The sequence below is a fragment of the Oryctolagus cuniculus genome, chromosome 5 (genome assembly GCF_051225735.1).
Source record: "Oryctolagus cuniculus isolate XC-2025 breed Fujian yellow rabbit chromosome 5, ASM5122573v1, whole genome shotgun sequence".
NCBI classification, from domain to species: domain Eukaryota; kingdom Metazoa; phylum Chordata; class Mammalia; order Lagomorpha; family Leporidae; genus Oryctolagus; species Oryctolagus cuniculus.
The window spans coordinates 614,282-637,632 of NC_142871.1; the positions used below are offsets into that span (position 1 = coordinate 614,282).

Here is a 23,351-nt window from a genome sequence, read left to right on the forward strand (position 1 = left end):
TTTCACAGCCCCGCCAACGCAGGGAAAACGACGCTGCCAGGCGAGAGTCCCTTCCGGGCCGCGCGGCGCACAGGGCGCTCCCGGCGCGCTCCGACCGCACGTGCTGGCGCGGAGCTCCACCGGGCAGGCCAGGGCGCCCTCCCCGAGGGCCCGCCCGCAGCCCGCAGCCCGCAGCCCGCACCGCGCTGCAGTCCCTGGCCCGCACCGCGCAGCGGACGCAGAACAAAGGCTGCTGACGGCGGCGGCCACGGGCGCGACGCGAGCGACTGCACGCGGGGCCACGGCCACAGCCACAGCCACAAGCAGGGCGGGGGCGCCGGGACCCCGACACGCGGGGAGGAAGGGGGCGGCCGCGGAGGGGGGAGACCCTCCGCAGGGAGGGGGCGGGACACCAGCAGGCAGGGAGCGAGAGGGCGGAGCTGGGGACCCCTGGCAGGGAGGTGGGGGCGGGGACCCCGGGCTGGATGGGAGGGAGATAGGGGCGGGGACCCCCGGCAGGGAGGGGTTGGGGCGGGACCCCCGGTGGGGAGAGGAGGGGGGGCGGGACCCCCGGCAGGGAGGGTGGTGGGGCGGGACCCCCGGTGGGGCGGGGGGACGGAGGGGCGCGGGTCCTAGCGGGGAGGGAGGGGTTGCGGAGACCCCCGGGAGAGGGAGCGCGGGGCGGGCGGCGCGGTGGGAGGAGAGGGCTGACGTGTGGAGGGGCCGGGCCGGGGGCCGCGGGGAGGGGGCGGCAGCGAGCGCGCCAAGTGGCGACGAGCCGGGGCGGGGCCGGGGGCCGAGGCGGCGGCGGCGGCGGGCGGAGGTGGGGCGCGCCGCGGGCCGAGGAGGAGGACGCCGGGCCGGCGCGCGGCGGCTGCGAGGGCGCCTGCGGACCGAGCGCGCCTGCGGCGGAGCGCGGCGGGCCGCCGGCTGACGTGGGGCGCGCGGCCGCCGCCGCCGCGCGTCCTCCTTCCGGGCCGCAGCCGCGCCGGCCTGCCCGGGCCCTCGGCCGGCCGGCGGGCGGGCGGGCGCGCTGGCGGCGGCCATGGCGGCGGCGCTGGCGGGCCGCGGGGCGCGCGGCGGCAGGGGCCGGCCCCCGGGCGGGCGGGCGGAGGGGGCGGGGCCGGGGCGGCGGGCGGCCCGCGCGGCGGCGGCGGCGGCGGCGGCGGCGGCGGCGGCCGGGACGAGGCGGCGGCGGCGGCGGCGGCGGCGGCGCGGGGCGCTCGGGCTGATGGCGGCGGCGGCCGGGCCCGGGGCGGCGCTGTCCCCGCGGCCGTGCGACAGCGACCCGGCCAGCCCCGGAGCGCAGTCCGCGAAGGTGAGGAGGCGGCGCCGCGGCCCGCCCGGGCGCCGGCGGCGGCCGCTGGGCGCCCCTGGGGAGGGGCGGGCCGGGCCGGGGGCGGAGTCGCGGCCGCTGCCCCGCGCCGCGCTCTCGGAGGGCGGCCGAGAAAGTTGGCCGGGTCCCGAGGGCCGCCTCTGGTGAGAGCCGGCCGGCGCCTGGGGCCGCGGGAGCCCGGTCGGTGGCTTCCCCGCGGCGGACTGCGCGCCCCGCGCCGCGCGCCGCAAGTTGGCGTCGTTTGCGGGAAGCTGCAGGCGGGAGTCGGGGACCGTGTGTGACCGCGGAGTCGCGCGCCGGGGCCTCCTGGCGCCGTGGCCCCGGGTGTCCCTGCTGCACTTGTCCTGGGAGTCCCTGCCGAGGGCCTGCCTGGCTCCTGGGGGCTGCGCGCAGGTGCTCCTCCCCCCTCCCCTGCTGCTCACTCCTGGGGGCTGCCCTCAGGTGCCCCCGCCCCCCCAGGCTGCCCTCAGGTGCCCCTCACCCCCCCCAGGTGCCTCTCACCCCCCACCCAGGCTGCCCTCAGGTGCCCCCGCCCCTCCAGGCCCCTCACCCCCCTCCAGGCTGCTCTCAGGTGCCCCTCACCTCCCCAGGCTGCCCTCAGGTGCCCCCGCCCCCACCCCCAGGCTGCCCTCAGGTGCCCCTCACCCTCCCAGGTGCCTCTCACCCCCCCCAGGCCCCTCACCCCCCTCCAGGCTGCTCTCAGGTGCCCCTCACCCTCCCAGGCCCCTCACCCCCCCAGGCTGCCCTCAGGTGCCCCTCACCCTCCCAGGCCCCTCACCTCCCCAGGCTGCCCTCAGGTGCCCCCGCCCCCACCCCCAGGCTGCCCTCAGGTGCCCCCGCCCCCACCCCCAGGCTGCCCTCAGGTGCCCCTCACCCCTCAGGCTGCCCTCAGGTGCCCCTCACTCCTCCCCACTGAATCCTGGGGCTGCCCTCAGTGCCCCCCAGGCTGCCCTCAGGTGCCCCTCACTCCTCCCCAGGCTGCCCTCAGGTGCCCCCGCCCCCCCCAGGCTGCCCTCAGGTGCCCCTCACCCCCCCAGGCTGCCCTCAGGTGCCCCTCACTCCTCCCCACTGAATCCTGGGGCTGCCCTCAGTGCCCCCCAGGCTGCCCTCAGTGCCCCCCAGGCTGCCCTCAGTGCCCCCCAGGCTGCCCTCAGGTGCCCCTCACTCCTCCCCGCTGACTCCTGGGGCTGCCCTCGGGTGGCCCTGGCACCCCTCTCCACACATCCCTCGGCTGGCTCACTCGTGTGCTGGGCAGCTGGGACCGGAGCTTACACCTGCAGGTGGGAGAGTGACCTGTGACCCGGCCTGTGGCTGGGCAGCAGCTCCAGTTTGGTCCACGGGGGTGGTGTGAGATGTGGACTTCAGCGCAGAAGGGCGGGTGGGGGCCTGCTGCTGCTCCTTCTCTCTGGAGACAGGCGGGCTGCCCAGATGCTTCCTTAGTGTGTGGAGGTCGTGCCCACTTCCACTCTGGGTGTGAAGTTGTGGCCTGGGCTTTCCTGAGGACTTTCCATTTAAGTTTTGTCTGTTTTGAATGTCTCAGTTTTTTAGCCAACCAAAGGAAATTTCTTAAACAAATTGATATAAGAATTCTTAAAATGCTCTCAAAGCAAGTAAAGTAGAACAAAAGAAAATTAAGTGCTTAAAATGAATTGTCTGAAATGCTGAATATGGAGTGTCACGGTTGTACTTAGTTAAATGTAAAGTTTTAGAAAATAGCTTTTGCCTATTCAGCTCCTACAGGGTTGCCAGTCTTAGACTATAAAGCGCTCTTTAATTGAGTGCTCACTTATAAGGACTGAAAAAGAATGAATTTTGTGTTTTCCCATTTAACAAAGATGCTGGGTAAACTCTTCATAATAATAGTCTGGATCTTTAGCAGGCAATCTGCTGGTCCTGCACTGAGTGCTGCTTTCTATCTATAAACTCGTTTAATCCTTTTATTGGCTGCTTCATTATCACCTCAGCTTTTCAGATATGGGATGGAGAGTAGCCTCCAGCTGGTGAGGACACTGCCCATAACACTCCAGGCAGTGGGGTCCCAGCGAGCCTGGCCTGGCTGCTGTGGCATGCTGCCTCTCTGTTTGGGGAATTGCTTTTGTAACGAGACTGTTTTTAACACAATTGTATGAGTTCAGAAGCTACACTACCTTGATTGATAAAAGAAAACCCATGATTTTCTTTGCCTTAAGCTTTGCCTAAAATCTGATTAACTCAATTTCCTAATATCTGATACCTTATCCAGTCCGTTGATGGAATGGAATGGTTGAATTCACAGCCTCGGTTATTCCTGTCATGTCAGTAATTGCATAAAAAATATACAGGACTCTTCTTTTGGGGAAGTGCATGTGTTACTGTATGAGTACGATAGAGTAGGTTATATTTTTGCTATATAAGAAAAAAGTGAATAGTTAGTAACCTGATTTTAGTCCTTGTACTCACAAGTCCCCCTTTTACAGGGATATGAATACCTAAAGTAATCAGCTAGCATTGTCAGAACTTACTCTCAGTTCAGTTCAGTACTTTAAATGTTGATGCATTTCCTCCAGCTGCGGTAGGAGTGACGCCACGGTTTTATGGTTATTGGAAGCAAAAGGCATTTTAATCCTGCCAAGAAAGCAAAAATAGATTTAGATTTATGGTTAAGTTGAAAGTTTTCTTGCTTTGTTTGCAGTTTTGTGGTCATTACAGATTGTTATCCCCTTTTAATTAATAGGAAGTTAAAATTTATATAACTAGTCCTTTGAAAATGTTTGACTTAATGAGACTTTTAGCAAGTCTGGGAAAATTTCTTTATTCTTTATTATTTATTCTCTAATTAGTACTTTTTGAACCTTTAAATGTATAGGATGACAATGAAGATAATTCAAATGATGGCACTCAACCACCCAAAAGGAGGAGAATGGGCTCAGGAGACAGCTCCAGAAGCTGTGAAACTTCGAGTCAAGATCTTGGGTATTGTCCTGTCACTGCTTGTTCTCTGTGTTACTGCCTCTTCCAGTTCCCCAGCCTTGGCAAAGGGGTTATTAAACACTGTGGAGTGTTTTCTTCCTGTTTTACAATGTTACGCCAAAGTTGATCTTGCTACTGGGAGCGTCTGAAATAAAATTTATCATAGAAAATAGATAAAATGCAGCATATTAACTATACTTAAGTGTGCAGTTCAGTGTCATTAATCAGGATTGCACGACTGTTGCCCATCTGTTTGCAGACCTTTTGACTAACCCGTAAAACGCCGTAAGCGTTAAGCAATAGCCTCCATTTCCTCCTTCCCCCGACTGTGGCAACTGTCATTCTCTGTGTCCGTGAATGTGACTTTTCTAAACACCACCGAAAGCAGAGCCATGCGGTGGCAACTGTCATTCTCTGTGTCCGTGAATGTGACTTTTCTAAACACCACCGAAAGCAGAGCCATGCGGTGTTCGTCCTTTTTGTCTGGCTTGTTGCACTTAGTGTACTCTCTTCCATGCAGTCGCTTACATCAGAAATGCCTTGTTAAGGCCGAATAATACTCTGTGGCCATTTGCCGCGTGTGTTCATTCGTATGCTGATGGATGTTGGGGTCCTTTCTGCCTCTGGCTACAGTGAGCGCTGCAGTGAACACTGGAGTTGGTGGCAGTTCTGTTAGTCTTTGAGGAGCTGTTAACACTTCTCTCTAGGGGCTACACCATTTTTGCTTTCCCATCAGCTTAACATCCTTGCCAGTTTGTTATTTTCTGCTTTGTTTTGGTAACAGTTATCTTAAAAGGTATGGCATCTTATATTGATTTTGTTTTGCATTTCCATGATGAGTAGGGATGTTGAGTGTTTTGTGTGTGCTTTTTGGCCATTTGTTTATCTTCTTTGGAGAATCCCTGCTCAAGTCCTTCATTTTTAATTTGGGTTGTGTGTGTGTGTGTGTTTAGTTATAGTAGTTCTTTATATATTCTGGATATTACTTCATTATCAGATACATGATTTGAAGGAATTTTGTCTCATTCTCTGTTGATAGTGTGCTTTGATGCAGTTTTTTTATTTTGATGAAATCTAGACTATCTTTTCTTTTGTTACTTGTGGTTTTGGTATCTTATCTAATAATGCATTGCCAAATCCCAGGTCATGAAGATTTACTGTGCTTTCTTTGAAGAGCTTTCTGATAGCTTATATTTTGGTTGTTGCTTCATTTGAGTTAATTTTTGTTCTTGATATGAGGTCAGGGATCAAATTTCATACTTGTGCACGTGGTTATCCAGTTTTCCAACACTAACTTTGAGAATACTGTTTGTGTCAGCTTCTTTGTAAATGGGTAGTTGCAGAAGATAGTGTCACCTTCCTGCCTGTGGGGTAGAAGTTGAACGGTCACAGGTGCTGCTACTTCAGCATGCGGTTGACTGCGTGTCCTGCTACCCGTGTAGGTGTCCCCATTGCCTCTGAGTTTGTGGAGGGCGAGAGGACAGGTTATCCTTTTGTTGGGCTCTCTGAGGAGGGGGCTTCCAGAGCTCGACTTCCTCGGCTGTGTGTGACTCGCTGAACAGGAGACAATCAGAAGTTGGTTATACCTAGCGGTCGAAAGGAAGACTGTGCAAAGTGTTCATGGGAAATGCATATTATGGAAAAAAAGCAGGGCTGGTGGTGGCATGGTGTTGCGAGTTAAATCTTTGCGTGTGACACTGGCATGCCGTATCAGCGCTGGTTTGAATCCTGGTTGCTTTGCTTCTGATCTGTTGCTCTGCTAATGTGCCTGGGAAGACAGTGGAAGATGGCCTCATTGGCCCAAGTGCTTGGACTCCTGACACCGATGTGGCAGACCTGGATAGTGATCCAGGCTCCTGACTTCAGCCTGGCCTGGCTCCAGCTGTTGTGGCCATTTGGGGAGTGAACCAGCAGGTGGATTCTCTCTGTGTAACTCTTTCATATGACAAAATAAGTATTTTTTAAAAACAGAGGAAAAAACGTCATGGATTTCAAATTTTGCACTAAAATTCTTTATTTAATTTCCATCTTTCATGAACTTTTTGAACTGCTCTTTTTTTTTTTTTTTTTTTTTTTGACAGGCAGAGTGGACAGTGAGAGAGAGAGAGAGAGACAGAGAGAAAGGTCTTCCTTTACCATTGGTTCACCCTCCAATGGTCGCTGCGGCTGGTGCGCTGCGGCCGGCGCACTGCTCCGAAGCCAGGAGCCAGGTGCTTCTCCTGGTCTCCCATGTGGGTGCAGGGCCCAAGTACTTGGGCCATCCTCCACTGCACTCCCTGGCCACAGCAGAGAGCTGGACTGGAAGAGGGGCAGCCGGGACAGGACCGGCATCCCGACTGGGTCTAGAACCTAGAGTGCCGGCGCCGCAGGTGGAGGATTAGCCTAGTGAGCCACGGCACCGGCCTTTGAACTGCTCTTATACTGGTAATGAGACCAAGAGAAAAAATTCAGAGCGGTAGCCACCTTGCTTTGGCCTCGTAAGTCTGAAAGTGCCACGTGAGTCTCCTTCTTCTTGGTTTATAGAAGGTGTTACTTCCAACGTGCCTTTTGCTTTGATACTTCAGATAATTGTTTCTCTTCCTATTACCTGTTTTATATTTTTTTGGCTTGTCACAACATCAAGCCATAACAGGCAAAGAATTTAAATACTTAAAAGAGCTTTCAAAATATCCTCAAAAATTAGAAGTGATAAGTTTGATGGAAGCCACATTGAAGACATAATGTGTATCTTTTGTGCTTAGCTTCAGTTACTATCCAGCAGAAAACCTGATAGAGTACAAGTGGCCACCTGATGAAGCCGGAGAGTACTACATGCTTCAGGAACAAGTCAGTGAATATTTGGGCGTGACCTCCTTTAAACGGAAATATCCAGGTACTTGAGTCTTAGCTGTGTGATAATGAAATCTAACTTCTTAACTAAGAGTAGTTTTTTATGATAGCTTATCAACCACTGAATTCTTGGATGTGGATTATTGGTAATATATATTTTATTCTTGTGCGCTCTGATTTTCATTTATTGGCATTCAGCTTCTCCACCTATTGATGTGTTATTATGTCTCACGAACTGATATAAAAGCAAAATGAGAAAGGGGACTTTCCTGGAGAAATTTAAGACAAAACCCATCTCTAGCCATGAGTTTGTTTTGCCACTGCTCCTTGACTTTAGGAATGAGTTAGTACAGAAGCCATGCTTGAGTTGCAGGAGGACTACCTTTGATGAATTGTTCCGTACAGTTATTTATGTTATCTTTGGGTTATTCTGTTTTCAGTTTTATTCCTTGAATTCAAACAATTTTTGTGTAGCCACTTTAACAGTATTTGAGATACATGACATGAAGTACTTTTAAACAGAAAATTTTTAAGCTTTTGTAAGTTTTATAATGCATAATGCTTTACTGTTATTAATAGTCTTCTGTTCTTCCCTTTTGGAGATTTAGAGAGACGAGATTTGTCTCATAAGGAGAAACTGTACCTGAGAGAGTTAAACGTCATCACAGAAACTCAATGCACTCTAGGTAATAGAAGCTTGCTCTTTTTTTTTTTTTTAAAGATTTATTTATTTGAAAGGCAGAGTTACACAGAGAGAGAAGGAGAGGCAGAGAGAGAGAAAGAGGTTGTCCATCTACTGGTTTACTCCCAGTTGGCTGCAATGGCTGGTACTGCACCGATCTGAAGTCAGGAGCTTATTCTGGGTCTTCCATGTGGGTGCAGGGGCCCAAGGACTTGGGCCATCTTCTACTGCTTTCCCAGGCCACAGCAGAGAGCTGGATTGGAAGTGGAGCAGCTAGGACTTGAACCAGCGCCCATATGGAATGCAGGCAGTGACTTTACCCACTATACTACAGCGCTGGCCCCAGAACCTATACTTTTAAAAAAATACCATGCAGGGTGCTGGTGCTGTCATGTAGCGGGACCCTGCACCTGTGCTGGAGACCCGGAAGAAGCTTCTGGCTCCTGGCTTTTGGCTGCAGATTGGTGCCACTCTAGCTGTTGTGGCTATCTGGGACGTGAACCAGCAGAGGGAAGGCCTGCCTCTCTCTCTCTCTCTCTCTCTCTCTCTCTTTCTCTTTCTCTTTCTCTTTTTCTCTCTGCCTGCCTGCCTCTGCCTCTCTGTAACTCTGCCTTCCAAATAAATCTTTAAAAAAAAGTATAGGTTCTTATCTCTTAAAAGGGAAATTTTGCTGAATATTCAGTTTTGTGTAATATTCTCCATACTTTATACTTTTCCTTTGATAAGCATTTTAATGTAGTGTATAGTGTGGCTCTTTTTTTCTTTTTTAAAAGACATTAATATAAATTATTTGAAAGGAGGAATTAGAGGGAGGGAGAGGCAGACACTGGCTCACTCCTCAAATGGTTCAAAGCCAGGAACACTGAATTCCATCCGGGTCTCCCTGTGGGTGGCAGGGTCCAAGCACTTGAGCCATCCTCCGCTGCTTTCCTAGAAGCATCAGCCGGGAGCTGGACGTGAAGTGGAGGAGCCAGGACTTGAACTGTCAGTTAACACAGGATGTTGGCATCAGCCCTGTGTGGCTCCTTTTCTGTGTGAATGCACGAGAGTTCATTTTAGCAGCTGAGTAAAATCTGACACTATCACGTTTTGAAAATTGTGTTCATGATGTGTGTATGCGCTGATGCTTTTGGTAAAGTTTGGGTTGATTATAATATTTCTGGTATGGAATTTGAAGGCTAGGAAAAACCAGTAGTTTGAAAAGCTTTTTTTTTTAACTGATATCCTGTATCCTGTTAGGAGTTAGACTGTATTGTTTTTGGCAGTTGTTTGTAGATAAAGGGATATATGCTTATATGAGGGTACTTCAAAAAGGTTTTGGATAATGAAATTAAAGGATAAGTTTATTTTGGTACAAAACAATTTTGAATTAATGCATGCTGAGGGTCTTCAAAAATTCCATGCAAAATGGGTGTTAAGAAAATACCATGCATGGGTTTCAAAATCTTTTGCATCCAAATAAATTTTATTGTCATTTCCTATGAACTTTTTGAAGTTCCTTTGTAGAATACATAGGATCTAAAAAACTCATTTGGTTGAAAATGGATTTATTTATTTGAGAGGCAGAGAGAGCAGACAGAGCTAGTGGAGCCGCAGCTGGGAGCCATGAACCCGTCCGCATCTCCCTGTTGGGGAGCAAGAGCCCAGTCGTGGGTGCTCTCCCTGCTGCCTCCCGGGCTGCGTGGCAGGAACCTGGATCAGGAGCAGAGCTGGGGTGGACAGGCTTCGGCACGGGACGTGGTCTCAGCTGGCATCTCAGCTGTGAGGCCAAATTCCCACCCCGATCTTGCTTTTTGGTTGCTTGATGTCATTATACTACAGGTACTACTTTTAGCTGTTTTAAAATAGTTTGCTTTGTTTGAAAACCTTCTAAATGTAGTTTGAAAGAGAGGCAAATTCAAGAGTGTTTTTGTTCCCTTGAGAGTTACTTTCTTTTTAAAAATTTTTCTAATACAGGTTTAACAGCATTGCGCAGTGATGAAGTGATTGATTTAATGATAAAAGAATATCCAGCCAAACATGCTGAATATTCTGTTATTCTGCAAGAAAAAGAGCGTCAGCGAATTACAGACCATTACAAAGAATATTCTGTGAGTGACTGGGAGTGACCACCGCGCCTTGTTTGGGTTTGGGAGGATGACACGTGACTTTCAACTGCACTGTTTCTGTTTCAGCAAATGCAACAGCAGAACACTCAGAAAGTCGAAGCCAGCAAAGTGCCTGAGTACATCAAGAAAGCGGCCAAGAAAGCAGCTGAGTTTAACAGCAATTTAAACCGGGAGCGCATGGAAGAGAGAAGAGCCTACTTTGACTTACAGACACATGTAGGGTGATTTAAGCTCAGGAGTCTCTGGGCCTAGCTCCTTGCTTGTCACTGCAGAGTGGCGTTACCCCCTTACTGTTTGTTATGCTACCTGTCCTCTTCCTCCCACTGGAACGTAGGAAGCCGTGTGTAGTTACGTGCCAGGGACACCCAGCCTGCTGTCTGGGGAGCTGTGTGCCCTTCATTGCGGTTCTGCTGAGTGAGACTGCAGTAGCTGCTTCTCATACTCTGTGTGTGTCCGAGGGTGTCAGAACTCTCCATGTGCCTTGATTTCTCAGTCCTGACCGCATGAGGTTGGGACTGGCGTCATCACCGTTTCATACGTGAAGAAGTTGAGCCTCAGAGGGGTTGTGTAAGCCGCCCGGCTCCTGTCCTCGTTATGTGGCGAGCGCGAGAGGCACTGCGCTTCTTGGGAATTGTGCTCACAGTCGAAGGCAGACAAGACCGTGCTGTGTCTAGCTGGGAAGCACAGGTCTCTGCTCCATGTTCCTTAAATCTGTAGCTGTCGTAAAGGGGGAAGGGCGCACGCAGTGGAGAGCAAATCGGCTTCCTTTCCCGAAGGAATTCCATGATTCTAGGCGTGGAATGAGCTCTGTGTTTTTGTTAACACAGGTCATCCAGGTGCCTCAAGGAAAGTACAAAGTGTTGCCTACTGAGCGAACAAAGGTCAGTTCTTACCCAGTGGCTCTCATCCCGGGACAGTTCCAGGAATATTACAAGAGGTATTCATTACCAGAGTTTTGGTTACCATTCGTATCAGCTTTTGGTGATGGATTGCAGAACCTTCTGTCTTTGCCTCCTGACAATTTTGGGGTCTGTAAACACACTCCTGAGATAATGTGTAGGGTTCGTGCCATGCTTATCTTCTCTGGTTCTGTGACAAAGAACGCTCTTCTCACAGAATGGACAGCTGACAAAGGTGGGCTGTTCGTTTCTCTGCTCACCCTGTGGGCTGGTCACAGACAGGTGCTGGGTTTCTCTAGCCCTCACTGCTCTAAGTGTGCTCTGTGGTTTAGCAGCGCTGACGTCACCTGGAAGTTTGCTCGAAGTGCAGAACCTCAAGCTCAGAACCTGCACTGCAACAGGTGCTTGCGTGGTTCACGTGTGGATTAGAATTGGGTTGCAGAAGATACCAGAGGAGAAGCAGGTGTGGGCAGCTAGTTGGCTCTTGCCCCTTTACTGAACTGGGATGGCTGCTGCCTCCCATCTTTGTGCCAAAGAGGCTGCCGGTTTCCTGTTCCCCACCTGCGTGGTACTGAAGAAACAGTGATAGGTTCATGTTGATTCAAAGTTTCAGATTTCACCGGATCCTGGAACTGTATGGTCTTTGGAATAGGACACATTCTTCAGGGAATAGAATGTGAAATAGAGTACAGAATCCTGCTGTCTGAAAGTCCAGTTCAATTCATGCGCAGAAACTTTTACTTTTAAGTTAAGTTTTGGGATCAGCAAGTTACTAGAAGTCATGTGTCAGCATACTGGCCGCTTTCCTTTTTGTGTGATGTCTTAGTTGAGGGCGATGCTGTTGTAGGCCCCACGAGAGCACTTTCCTGAGTACAGGAGTGGGGCGGGGGCGGGGGCAAGGATTGCCTTTCTAGCATCAGACGGACACAGATGGTTAATTCCGTTAGGATCAATGCTTTACAAACTGGTTTAAAATTACTTATTACTGGAAATTGTTTCTTCAGTTATGCTTCAAATGGTGTCATGTCCCGCAGAGTGTTGATTGATATGCATTCGTTTTCTTAATGCTCATGTCAGTTCTGTAAGGCAGCTCACGTGTTCTCACTCTGCAAGTGAAGGAATGCAGCGTGGAGGTGGCTGGGCGGGCAGCAGGCCTGGACCAGATTGCTCTGTGTCTGCTGACGTAGTAAGAATCAGATGCCCATTTTACACTATCAGTCTAGAGACAAAATGTCTAAACTTTTTCTCATCAGTTGAAGACAGAATGAAAAAAACACTGTAATAATTTTTCAAATTATTTGGAGTTAACGGAGAATTTTAAAGCTGTCTTTCTAATCCAGTAGATAAGTCTATTCATGTTTAGCAATAAGGAAAACTGAAAATTCCTCTGACCTTTAGGTACTCCCCAGATGAGCTGCGGTATTTGCCGTTGAACACGGCCCTGTATGAGCCCCCTCTGGATCCTGAGCTCCCTGCCCTGGACAGTGAGGGGGACTCAGATGAAGCTGAAGACGGCCCAGGGGACGAGAAACGGAAAAGCAAAGGCGCCTCGGTGAGCGTGCTTGTCCTGACCAGAGCGCGTCACCTTCCCTTTGAGTTTGTGCTGCTCATTGCTTTCCTGGAGTGTTAAACTGAATGTTTGTCACCACCCACGTTTTGCAAAAGGACAGTTGCTTATACTTTCCATAAAGCTTTCACCAAGAAAATTTATTTATTCTGTTTGTTGATATAAACAAGCTGTGCATGGCCTTTGGTAAATTTTACATTTAAAAATCACTCCTCTGTTGTTGCTATGAGCAGCTTAGACAAGGGTCCTGAACATTAGTTTACAGACTGGTATTCAGATTTCTGTGTCCAGAACTTAAAAATACTGAGCAAAACAGACCTTGATCTCTTGCCATGGAGAAGTACATGTTTCTGGGTTGGGGGGGGGGGCGTGGTAATTTGTGCTCCTGTTGCTTAGTTAATCTGAGGCCTCTTGTAGAAAAATACACATTTACTAATATGCTGTGCTATTAGTTGGGTTTTCTGTGACCTTTTTTCGGGTAGCAAAATGCAGTTGCAACACAGTGGTGAGTCAGTGAGCTCTGTGGGGTGAAGATTACGGATCACATCAGGCTTTTTTACTTATTTTTTTTAAGATTTATTTTATTTATTTGAAAGACAGTTACAGAGAGTGGTAGAGACAGAGAGAGAGGTGTTTCATCCACTGGCGCACTCCCCAGATGGCCGGAGCTGCGCCGGTCTGAAGCCAGGAGCCAGGAGCCTCCTCCCGTTCTCCTACACGGGTGCAGGGGCCCAAGTACCTGGGCCCTCCTCTACTGCTTTCCCAGGCCACAGCAGAGAGCTGGATTGGAAGAGGAGCAGCTGGGAGTAGAACCGGCGCCCATATGGGATGCTGGCGCTTCAGGCCAGGGCGTTAACCTACTGCGCCACAGCGCCGGCCTCGACATCAGGCTTTGGTCTCAGTGACAGCCACAGCTCAGGTTTTCTGTGAAACTGCATTTGGAGTAACTGGCCATTGAAACCTGAAACTGTGCTATCTCTGAATGGACTTTATATTTTTCTGTCACCAACAGCTTCTAAAACCTACTTAATGAAACATGTTACATAAAATAAGATGCTGTTGAAGTCTGGAAGTGGTGAGGCCACTTTTGTCTGTTGTGTTGCTGATTGCTAACACTGATGAACTAACCTGTTCCCACACTGCGAGGAGTATAAATTAATTGAGCATTTTGGGAAAGCATTTTGACTACCTACTGAGAATTTTAACTATCACAAAATTTATCCTAACAAATCCACTAATAGATTTGTCCTAAGGTCTTAGCCAAATTTAATTAGAAAAAAGTGTCAATTTGAATGGTTATGGTACTTTTTACAATGCAAACTAAAAATAAGTCTAATGTCCACAATGGGTGATACATTTATACTATAGAAATACAGTTCAAAGAATACCTAATGATGTAAAAAAAAAAATGCACAAACTGCTTTAAAAAATGCACACTCCCACAGTGTAATACAGGTTTGTGTTTTAGAAAATTAGGGCACATTATGTAGGAAGTTATATGAGTGTCTGGGTATCTGTACAAATACAGACACACAGAAGAAAGATAAAGGAGATCATTGGTGCTCCCAGTGGTTGTCTTTGGGTGTTAGTGGCATGGCTATGTATAATCAAAACAGTTTCTAATTAGAAAATTTTAAATTATAAAGTGAGTGGTTAAGTGATCAGGTATTGAAGTTTTAAACTTTGTGTAAAATATGTCATACAGTTTTAAACTTTGTTTACAATGTGTCAAATGACTGCTGCGAATATTCACCCTGTATAATTTCACCTGAAAATGCAGTTGTGTGCCTGGGGGATTTCTTGGTGCCCTTTATTACTCGGGAAACACACGCTTACTTGTAACAGTGCATTTCTGTGACATGAGAAGTGATGTGGAAGCTGTGTGGCCCTGTTTGGATGCTGAAGTGTTTGGCACTATTCTGTGACTTAACTCAGAAAGCAGTGGATTAAGCCATGCAACTGGCAGAAATGGAATTAACTTTAAGCTATATTGTACTTATAAGCAATAATTACCATTTCTAACTTTTTTAAAGTCTCCACTGGAAAAAGTTTCCCAATATTTAGAATGCTCTGCTTTTACATGGACACAACTTTAAACCTTTTTTGCATATTTCCCATAGTTTCCACAGTTCAGACTGCAGTCTGTCTTAACTCCACGGGATCTTTGTTCTTGCCTTCTGCACTCCAGGACAGCTCCTCTGGCGATGCATCTGACGGGGAAAGCCCTCCTGACGGCCAGGAGGACTCTCTCCAGGGACGACAGAAGCCCAAAGACAAAGCTGCCACTCCAAGAAAAGATGGTTCCAAACGTTCTGTACTGTCCAAATCAGTTCCTGGGTACAAGGTAGAAGAAAAAAGCCCCTGACTCGGCTTCTTTCCTGACCAGCCTTTCTCCCTGACGTAGTTTCACTTTGAGTCTGTGACTGTGGAGCTTCCGCTTGCGTGCTCCCTCGCTGTCCTGTGGTGTGCGCCCTGTCCACCTCTTCTCTCTGCTCTGTTTCCTTGGTGGCTTTTCTGTCACTTTTGGCTATGGTTTAGCTTCTGTTTTCTGTATATGTATAATTTATATATTTTTCTTTTAAATAAGAAACAGGCAAGTATGGGTTTTAAACCATTATTTCATAGGCAAAACTTTGTACTTTCTCTTTCCTTGGAGTTAAGATCATAATTGTCTCTCATTTTAAATATCCCAGCAGTTGGCATAGCTAATGCTGAACTCTAGGTTGGGTGGATGTACTGTCAGACTAAGCTGAAGTTTTGTAGTGCCTTTCATTAAGAAAGATCTGGGCTTAATCCAAGGATTATCTGAGCAATCTGCCAAATTTAGCTAAATTGAAAATAGTAAAAGCCTGTTATTTACATTTTTAGTGTAACCTTGGCAATTAGCCGATCCAGTTCTATGACAAGGATTAAAGCGTTCTTGTTAACCTTTGAGTCGGATTCTTCTCAGAGGAAGGTAGTAGGTTGTCAGCAACTATTATTTTTGACATTTGCTCTGCTCCCTCCGTCTGCCCCATCCCTTCAAAAGGTCAGATGAGAGGTGAGCAGCATCGTTTGTATATAGGGATTTAAGAATATTATAAAAGGAATAGAGTTAGCTGCACAGCTTGTTTTGGATGGTGATCGTGAAATGCACAGTTCTTTTATTCTGGAGTATATTAGTGCACAGTTTTTATTGTGGTGATGAAGGTGTGCTAAAGGAAAGTTTGAGTCAGGTGATAAAGCTTTGCCAAGGGAAGTTGTTAGATACCTTTATATCCAGCTGTGTCAGAACTGTGGTTGTGGTGAACAAGCCACAAGAACAGGTTGAAGTGAACTGTTAGCCTCCCCTCAACCTCATCAGAACACTTTATAACAGATTGTTTACCTTTGTTTTCTTGAAGTAAAAAAGCAACCTAAGAAGTTAGTGTCTTCCGTATTTTATTAGAAAATACCTTTATGTAATCAACTTAAAAATACATGTTTCTGCAGCCTTTAGCAAGAGAGTTTTAAGCTTCATTCAGCAACAGCAAGGTTTGGCTTCCAAGAGTGGCTTCAGTAGGCTGTAGTTAATGTGATTTTTGCACTTGTTTCTACACATATACTTTATGTCCTTTTTTTTAAACTAAAGATTTAAACTAGTGCTTATTAATTGAAAGCAAATGAACTCCAAAGATTAAATTTCAGAAACTTAGCCTCCATGAATGTGTGTGCTGTTGGTCTCTTTAGAGATCCAAGTGGGAGTGGCAGCCCAAAGCACAGTCATGTTAACTCTTCACTGTAAAGAGATCTTTTAGACAATGAGTCTGTTCATCATGGATTGAAAAAGAGAGAATTTTGAAATAGATGTTTTAATACAGGCTGAAAATGAGGAACTATTCAACACTATCACTGATTGCAAAGTAGTATATTTTATAATCAGCTGTGAACATTTTTAGTACCTAAAAATGTTTCACGTATTTCAGATGGGAACAGCCCATATCTAGACATAATACATTAATGTGAACATGTTTATTAAGAGTTGTCTATAAAAAGTATTAATAAGCCAGGATGTGCCTAAATGTTAGGTTACTTCAAGCTTGAAGGTCATACATACGTTTTAAAATATGGATGTTAAGAAAATGATAATGTATCTTGATATAGCTTAGTAAGATTCACTAGTGCTTGCCCTTAATTTGTAGGACAGTATTGTTTAGGTTACATTAACCTGAACTAAAAGCATAAATCGCTAGGATTCAGGCCTCTATACTACATTAGTGCTACCATGAAGGTCTCACTTAGGTTTGGCTGCTTTCCAAGTAGAGAAGTAAGGGTACTGTGAGTCTTTTGAAGTGGCTTAATTTTCTCGTCAGTAGTGAAACTTGGACATTGCAGTTGTTAGAAAAGAGCATCTCCCTCACAGACTCACAGGGTTCCGCTCCGTTGATCTTCAGCAGGGTCTACAGGCTGTCCCTTTCCTCTTCCCTCGACTCCATGGTCCAGGAGAGACCAGCTTCCCCAGCCATGCTCAGATTGGGTGTGTGAAGTGCTGGATACCAGCACGTGGCCTCTCAGTGTAGAAGTGTTGAGGCACTGTCGTAGAAAAGGCTCCAGAGCTGTCTCCTCCCCTCCTCTCCCTGCTCTCTCCCTCTTATGATCAAGATGAAGACTGTTGGATTGGGTAAGAACAATTTTAAGCGGTATAACAAAATATGATTTGAGCTTAGAAGTAAACCTAGAATTTCCTTAGTGTTCTCTTTATTATAGGTGTTTATGTCTAATGATTGTAGAACTTGAATTGCTCTAGAATGTGAATGACTAGCCTTATGTTTTATTTCCTTTGAATTTTGTTTTGTAAAGTATCTCCTGAGTAGTTCTCTCTTTAGAATATTGTGTGATTGCTTCCCCAGCTTCAGTGAAAGTTGATAGAATACTTAACTATACCAGCATCTATCTTAAAGTGCAAGTATTAGATAAGTATCTACACTTACTATAGGTACCACAGCGAAGATTTCTTAGTTTGGTGCATTGAGTGGTAGCTTTCTGCTGCTATGTCATGGCAGTCACAGAGGAGATCACAGCTGAAGCAGAGTTGGGATTACTGAAGTGCACTTCCTAGCTGTTTTTTATTTAGATGTAGAATACACAATGAGAATCTTATGCTTAGAATGTAGCAGTAACAACCGAAGGTCACGACACTGCGGGACTTCAAAGGTTTGAGCGTGTGACACTGTCTTCGTGTTGGGGGAGCAGGGTATAAAAATGTAGGAGATGTAGAATAGTTCATGATAATGTTTTATATGTATGTTTAATTTCCATGATATTTATTATTTTGTAGAGACATTTGTGATTGTTTAGTTATTGTTTTTATTATATTTATGTATAAGATTGCCTTTTCTAAATAAATAAGCCAAAAATTCTTTTTGAATGCCTCTGTCATCTTTTGCAAAGAAAGGTAATTTTAAAAATAAAGAACTTAAAAGTATTAGAACAGAGTTATTTAGGTTTGAAGGAGGCAGTGAAACATTTCGTACCTGGAATACCGTATTCAGTTAGATTCCTCTTTGGCTCAGTAACTTGGGACAGAGAAATACAAGATGCAGCTGGCCGTGTTGGAATAAAACAAGTGAATATGCCTCCTGAGCCCATTTTGTTCTTGGTCCATGCTTGATATTCCTTTTCCACTGGTTTTGACAGCAGGAAGGGGCGGCCTTTCCGGTCAAGGCCCCCACCCCTCTGGTCATTTCAGGTGCGTCTCTGCCCTTTTCCTTTATGTTGACCACACCGCTTCACTGGAACATGCATCCTTTAATCTGAAAGATAAGTGGTACTTAAACTAGGAGTGTCTGTGTTTTTTAGGTGACTAGTGTTTTGCTCATTTGAAACCTTTTTTTATGATTTGCTTCTCATAGTGAGTGTTTTTATCCTTTAGTGTAGGTTCTTTTATTAGATATGCAGAAAGTCATACAACTTGGTTTTCCACAAACATTTATGCACATAACAATGACTGGATGAGACATTTTTCAATTAAAAATGTTAAAACATTGATTTTTAACTTAGATTTTTATAGATCTAGTTTCACAACTTTGAAAAATACAAATGTTTTAACAGTCAATATATAAGCTGCTTAAAAACTTAAGTCTTGTAATAAAGCTTCACTTTGATGTTAATGGTCATTTTTCTTGGGTTTTCTCTTGGGGTTACTAGACATTTGACATTGTATTAGTCTTGCTTCAGGTTCGATATATAGATCATATTGTGCATGTAGGGAGTGTAAAGTGCTACATTTAATCTTAACACGAGATCATGTTTACAAAATTTTAAGGCTGAAACCTAAGGATTTAGTCAGCAGGGTCTGATGTTCTGAGCTGACTCCTGCCTAATTACTTCTTTCCAGAAGGTCCTCATTAGTAAGTTATCAAAGTAAAGATAAGGCAATGAATAACAATTCCTTTGAACCCACAGTAAGCTCTTCTGACACGCATTCATAGCCCTCTTCTGCCCTTCCAGCCAAAGGTCATTCCAAATGCTATATGTGGGATCTGTCTGAAGGGTAAGGAGTCCAACAAGAAAGGAAAGGCTGAGTCTCTCATACACTGCTCCCAGTGTGATAACAGTGGTAAGTATTTCAGTGTCTTCTTAAGATTTTAATCACCCTTTTCTTGCTTCAGATACTAGTATTTATCATTGTCCACTAGACTTCAGCCAAACATTCATTCAATATGCAGGGATAGCTTGTGAGGCAGTCAAAGCCCATGTATTTTCATTTCTCTTTGGTGATTAAACATTAGCCATTCTTGGGAAGTCCTGAAACAAACTAGTGTTTTGTATGCCTTATGAAGTTAAATTTCTTGTGTGAAATACTAATACTGGTTTTGATTTAGGCCACCCTTCTTGCCTGGATATGAGCACGGAGCTTGTTTCTATGATTAAGACCTACCCATGGCAGTGTATGGAATGTAAGACATGCATTGTATGTGGACAGCCCCACCACGAGGAAGAAATGATGTTCTGTGACGTGTGTGACAGAGGTTATCATACTTTTTGTGTGGGCCTTGGTGCTATTCCAACAGGTAAAGACTTAAGAAAAAACAGCAGAACAGAACATTATCTTTGAGTGCTGAGATTTTCCCAACATTTTCTTTTAAGGATGCGTAAGCACTATAATGGCATGAAGAGCCTGTAGATCCTCTGTTCAAATATGACCAAAGCTGCGATTGCCCAGGCACTGTCCACCTGCTTTTCATCCCTAGACATCCAACTGCAGGACACATGAGATGTCAGAATGTCTAGACTAAGAGTGAGCTGGTTATTTTTCTACTGAAGTATCTAAAATAACAGAACATCAGTTTGTTTCAAAGCCTTAATTTTATTTTTATAAGTCATCTATTTAGAAATATAATAAAATGACTGTTATACCTTTATACATATTAAGCCAGATCTCTTCAAGTTGAGGCAGCATGATTCCAGATAACTTTTGGATGAACACAGGATTGACTAAATCACAGTAATTGGATTCAAACATTATACACACATAACTCTAATTTTGGAATTTGCATAGTTAGCCCTAACAATGCTTCATATGTGTAGAACTGTTTCCTGGGTATCAAGAAGTGAGCAACGTACACAGAGTTGTGTAGTGATTCAGATCAAGTATACAGTGTAGTTTACTCCTGTGCAGTGCCAGCATAATATGCCAGGTCTTTATGGCAGCAGGGAGAAAAGATTTAAAAAAGCCAAATTCAGTAACAGGTTTTATTTTAGGCTTTATATTACTGAAATTTTAAATTTTGATAGTGTTTGGATTTGGGGAGGGATTCTATTAGTTTTTTAAAGGTTCATGTCATTCTGTAGCATTACGTATCCCTCCCTTGCATAGCACTGATTACAAGATTAACTTCAAAAGAAGTTTAAATTTTTTTTTCCTTAAGGAACTATTAGTGCCCTTCCCACTGAAAATGCATAGAATATGATTAGTGAGAGTTACGGAAGGAGATCTTTATCCTGTAAAAATAAAATTTGATCATATATTAACTAATTTTTTTCCTAGGTCGCTGGATTTGTGACTGTTGTCAGCGAGCCCCCCCAACACCCAGGAAAGTGGGCAGAAGGGGTAAAAACAGCAAAGAGGGATAAAATAGTTTTTTTGTCACACTGTATATCCATTTAAGTGGAATATTTGGTGCCAATTTATTTACATTTTCATTTTTATGCCAATAAAAGTTTTTGAAATTAACTGTGAGCTTGAAATCTGCAAGCTGATTTACTTTATTATAAGTTGCTCTTACTCTTGAAAGTAATTCCAGGTAGAAAAATAATTCATCTTCCAAAAGATTTATCTCAGTACTTTGGCTCTCTCGAGAAACTAAGTTGCAAAATAGAGCAATTTAATTTAGACTACTTAACTATTTCTCCATTAGCTTGAGAAACATTTATTTTCATGAAGTTTTCCTAATCTTGTATTGTTTCTGGCCTACCATAGGTAGAGTCATTTCATAACTGAAGAACTTTAATAGCCCAAGATGATAAAATGACAAATGGCCTACACTAAGTTGATGTGGCTGGGTACTGAAGTTAACTGGTGCAGCCTGCCTGCCAAGAAATCATGTTGGACATACTGTTTTAGTGCTACTCGGGCCACAGGCTTGGAGCATTCGTCTTCATTCAGGGAAGTGTAAATAAAGCATTATCTTTCTGACTTTGATTTTAGTAATGCTCAGAAACCTACACAGTAAACTTCATTTAGAACCTGTGGAGTAAAATTCTAGTTAATCAGCTTTCCAGTCTAAATCTGTGTAGCTGCATGGAATTTCGCACTACTTTATATAAACCCTAAGTTACTGGAGTTCTCTCTGTTTAATCACTCGACAAACTAATCAAAATGGAGTTTATTGAGTATATTCCTTTTATAGGAATTCTGTGTTTTAAACAAATGATTGTGCTCGCTGCTTTCCTTGTTTTCGGGTAACTGAGGTAACAGAACTCTGTATGGCTTTAGTTTTTCCATCCCTTCACTGGAAAAGGTAACCAGGCTTTCGACCGGATGAAAGTAGCAGGTTCACAACAAAGTGCAGCCAACCGCACGGTTACGAGTGAGTCAGAAAAGGATCTCCAGTACCAGCTTCAGGATGCTGATTACTATCGTCCAGAGGACGGACTCCTCCTCCTGGGGCGTGTCTTCGGGAGCATAGGGGGGCTTCTGGCCCGGCTCGGCCCCGTCCGAGTAGGCGGCCTCACCGAACGGGTACTGCTCCACGGTCCTGTCGTAATACACTTTCATCTCAAACTCGCTCTCGTGGTGCGACGGGTGTCCGTAGATGCCTATTCCCACGGGCCGCTGGAAATGGGCCGGTATCCAAACAGTGTCCTGGCCGCAGGTGACCGACTGCAGCTCGTAGTCGTCGAAACTCGGGTGGAGGGTGCTGTCGGAGACGTACAGGTCTGCGTCCCCTCTGAAGCTCCGCATCCTGAGAATGACCTTCCCCTCGTGGTTCAGCCTCAAGTAGCTGTAATTCCCGGCGCCCACCTGGCCCTGGACGACATGCAGCAGCACCCACTCTTCGGGGATCGCCTCCTCCTCCGAGCAGCCCACGGAGGCCAGGGCTTGGGCGGCCAGCAGCATCAGGAGCGCGCTCCTCCAGGGAGCGGCCCTCCGGGGAGCGGCCATCACGGGCGGCGCCCAGCTTGGGGATGTCCTCATGGGGGCACGTCCTGCCGGCGAGACCAAGAGTCACCCTCGGCCCCTCGGGGGCACCGGGGCCGAGGGAAGCCGCCAGCGTCCGCGTCAAGCTGGCCAACAGCATCCAGGCTCCCCACGAGGCCGGGGGAGGTGGGGGGCCCGCTCGCCCAAAGACGGGCGCGGGGCGGCTCTGGGGCAGTGACCAGGTTAGTCACCTCGCCCCAAGGCGCTGCAGGGCAGCGCGGGGCGGGCTCTGGGTAACAATCCTGGAGGTGCAGGGCAGCGCGGGGCGGGCTCTGGGTAACAATCCTGGAGGTGCAGGGCAGCGTGGGGCAGCGTGGGGCGGGCTCTGGGTAATAATCCTGGAGGTGTGGGGCCCGCGCAGGGCAGTGTGGGGTGGGCTCTGGGTAATAATCCTGGAGATGTGGGCCCGCACAGGGCAGTGTGAGGTGGGTTCTGGGTAATAATCAGGAGGTGCGGGGCCCGCGTAGGGCAGCGTGGGGCGGGCTCTGAGTAATAATCCTGGAGATGCGGGGCCCGCACAGGGCAGTGTGAGGTGGGCTCTGGGTAATAATCCGGGAGGTGTGGGGCCCACACAGGGCAGCGTGGGGCGGGCTCTGGGTAATAATCCGGGAGGTGTGGGGCCCACACAGGGCAGCGTGGGGCGGGCTCTGGGTAATAATCCTGGAGATGCGGGGCCCGCGCAGGGCAGTGTGGGGCGGGCTCTGGGTAATAATCCGGGAGGTGTGGGGCCCGCGCAGGGCAGCGTGGGGCGGGCTCTGGGTAATAATCCTGGAGATGCGGGGCCCGCGCAGGGCAGCGTGGGGCGGGCTCTGGGTAATAATCGGGAGGTGTGGGGCCCGCGCAGGGCAGTGTGGGGCGGGCTCTGAGTAATAATCGGGAGGTGTGGGGCCCGCGCAGGGCAGTGTGGGGCGGGCTCTGGGTAATAATCCGGGAGGTGTGGGGCCCGCGCAGGGCAGCGTGGGGCGGGCTCTGGGTAATAATCCGGGAGGTGTGGGGCCCGCGCAGGGCAGCGTGGGGCGGGCTCTGGGTAATAATCCGGGAGGTGTGGGGCCCGCGCAGGGCAGCGTGGGGCGGGCTCTGGGTAATAATCCGGGAGGTGTGAGGCCGCCCCGCCCCGCCGCGCCCCGTCCCCAAACGGGCAGAGGGGAAGAGAGAGGCCAGAGGGGTGGGAGAAGTCGGCCGGCCCCACACGCGGGGTACCCCCCGGCCAGGCAGGCTCCCGTGCACCCCCAACTCACCGCCGCTCCCCGCGGGCCGCCGCTCCGGCCCCGCCACATCCGGACCGCGGCCCCGCCGCACCCGAGGAGGCGGGACACAGGCCGCGCCGGATGTGGAGCTCCC

The 23,351-nt window shown here is 47.9% G+C and overlaps 2 protein-coding genes across 3 annotated transcripts; one reads left to right on the forward strand and one right to left on the reverse strand.

Annotated features, from left to right (window-relative positions):
• Positions 1–1,015: 1,015 nt before the first annotated feature.
• On the forward strand, positions 1,016–20,543 carry PHF10 (PHD finger protein 10). 2 transcript variants are annotated; one of them, XM_070074570.2, is made up of 12 exons: positions 1,016–1,297; positions 4,161–4,267; positions 7,006–7,136; positions 7,696–7,779; positions 9,732–9,865; positions 9,950–10,099; positions 10,711–10,820; positions 12,181–12,334; positions 14,538–14,693; positions 18,818–18,926; positions 19,192–19,380; positions 20,358–20,543. In XM_070074570.2, the coding sequence occupies exons 1-12, from the start codon at positions 1,025–1,027 to the stop codon at positions 20,441–20,443; spliced, it is 1,683 nt and encodes a 560-aa protein (XP_069930671.2). In that variant the 5' UTR covers positions 1,016–1,024; the 3' UTR covers positions 20,444–20,543. The 2 variants fall into 2 exon arrangements, with proteins under 2 accessions (XP_069930671.2, XP_069930672.2); XM_070074571.2 differs by having other exon boundaries at positions 7,702–7,779.
• Positions 19,657–23,311, reverse strand: C5H6orf120 (chromosome 5 C6orf120 homolog). The gene is made up of 2 exons (XM_051828551.3): positions 23,249–23,311; positions 19,657–22,018 (listed from the first exon to the last, which is right to left on the reverse strand). Exon 2 carries the CDS (start codon positions 22,005–22,007, stop codon positions 21,405–21,407), a length of 603 nt encoding a protein of 200 aa, XP_051684511.2. The 5' UTR covers positions 22,008–22,018; positions 23,249–23,311; the 3' UTR covers positions 19,657–21,404.
• Between the last annotated feature and the right edge of the window lie 40 nt (positions 23,312–23,351).

Coding starts and splice junctions, on each gene's coding strand:
- PHF10 (XM_070074570.2), top strand. CDS start 1,025: ATGGCGGCGGCGCTGGCGGGCCGCGGGGCGCGCGGCGGCAGGGGCCGG. Junction 1,298..4,160: donor CCGGAGCGCAGTCCGCGAAG/GTGAGGAGGCGG, acceptor TTAAATGTATAG/GATGACAATGAAGATAATTC. Junction 7,780..9,731: donor AGAAACTCAATGCACTCTAG/GTAATAGAAGCT, acceptor TTTCTAATACAG/GTTTAACAGCATTGCGCAGT.
- C5H6orf120 (XM_051828551.3), bottom strand. CDS start 22,007: ATGAGGACATCCCCAAGCTGGGCGCCGCCCGTGATGGCCGCTCCCCGG.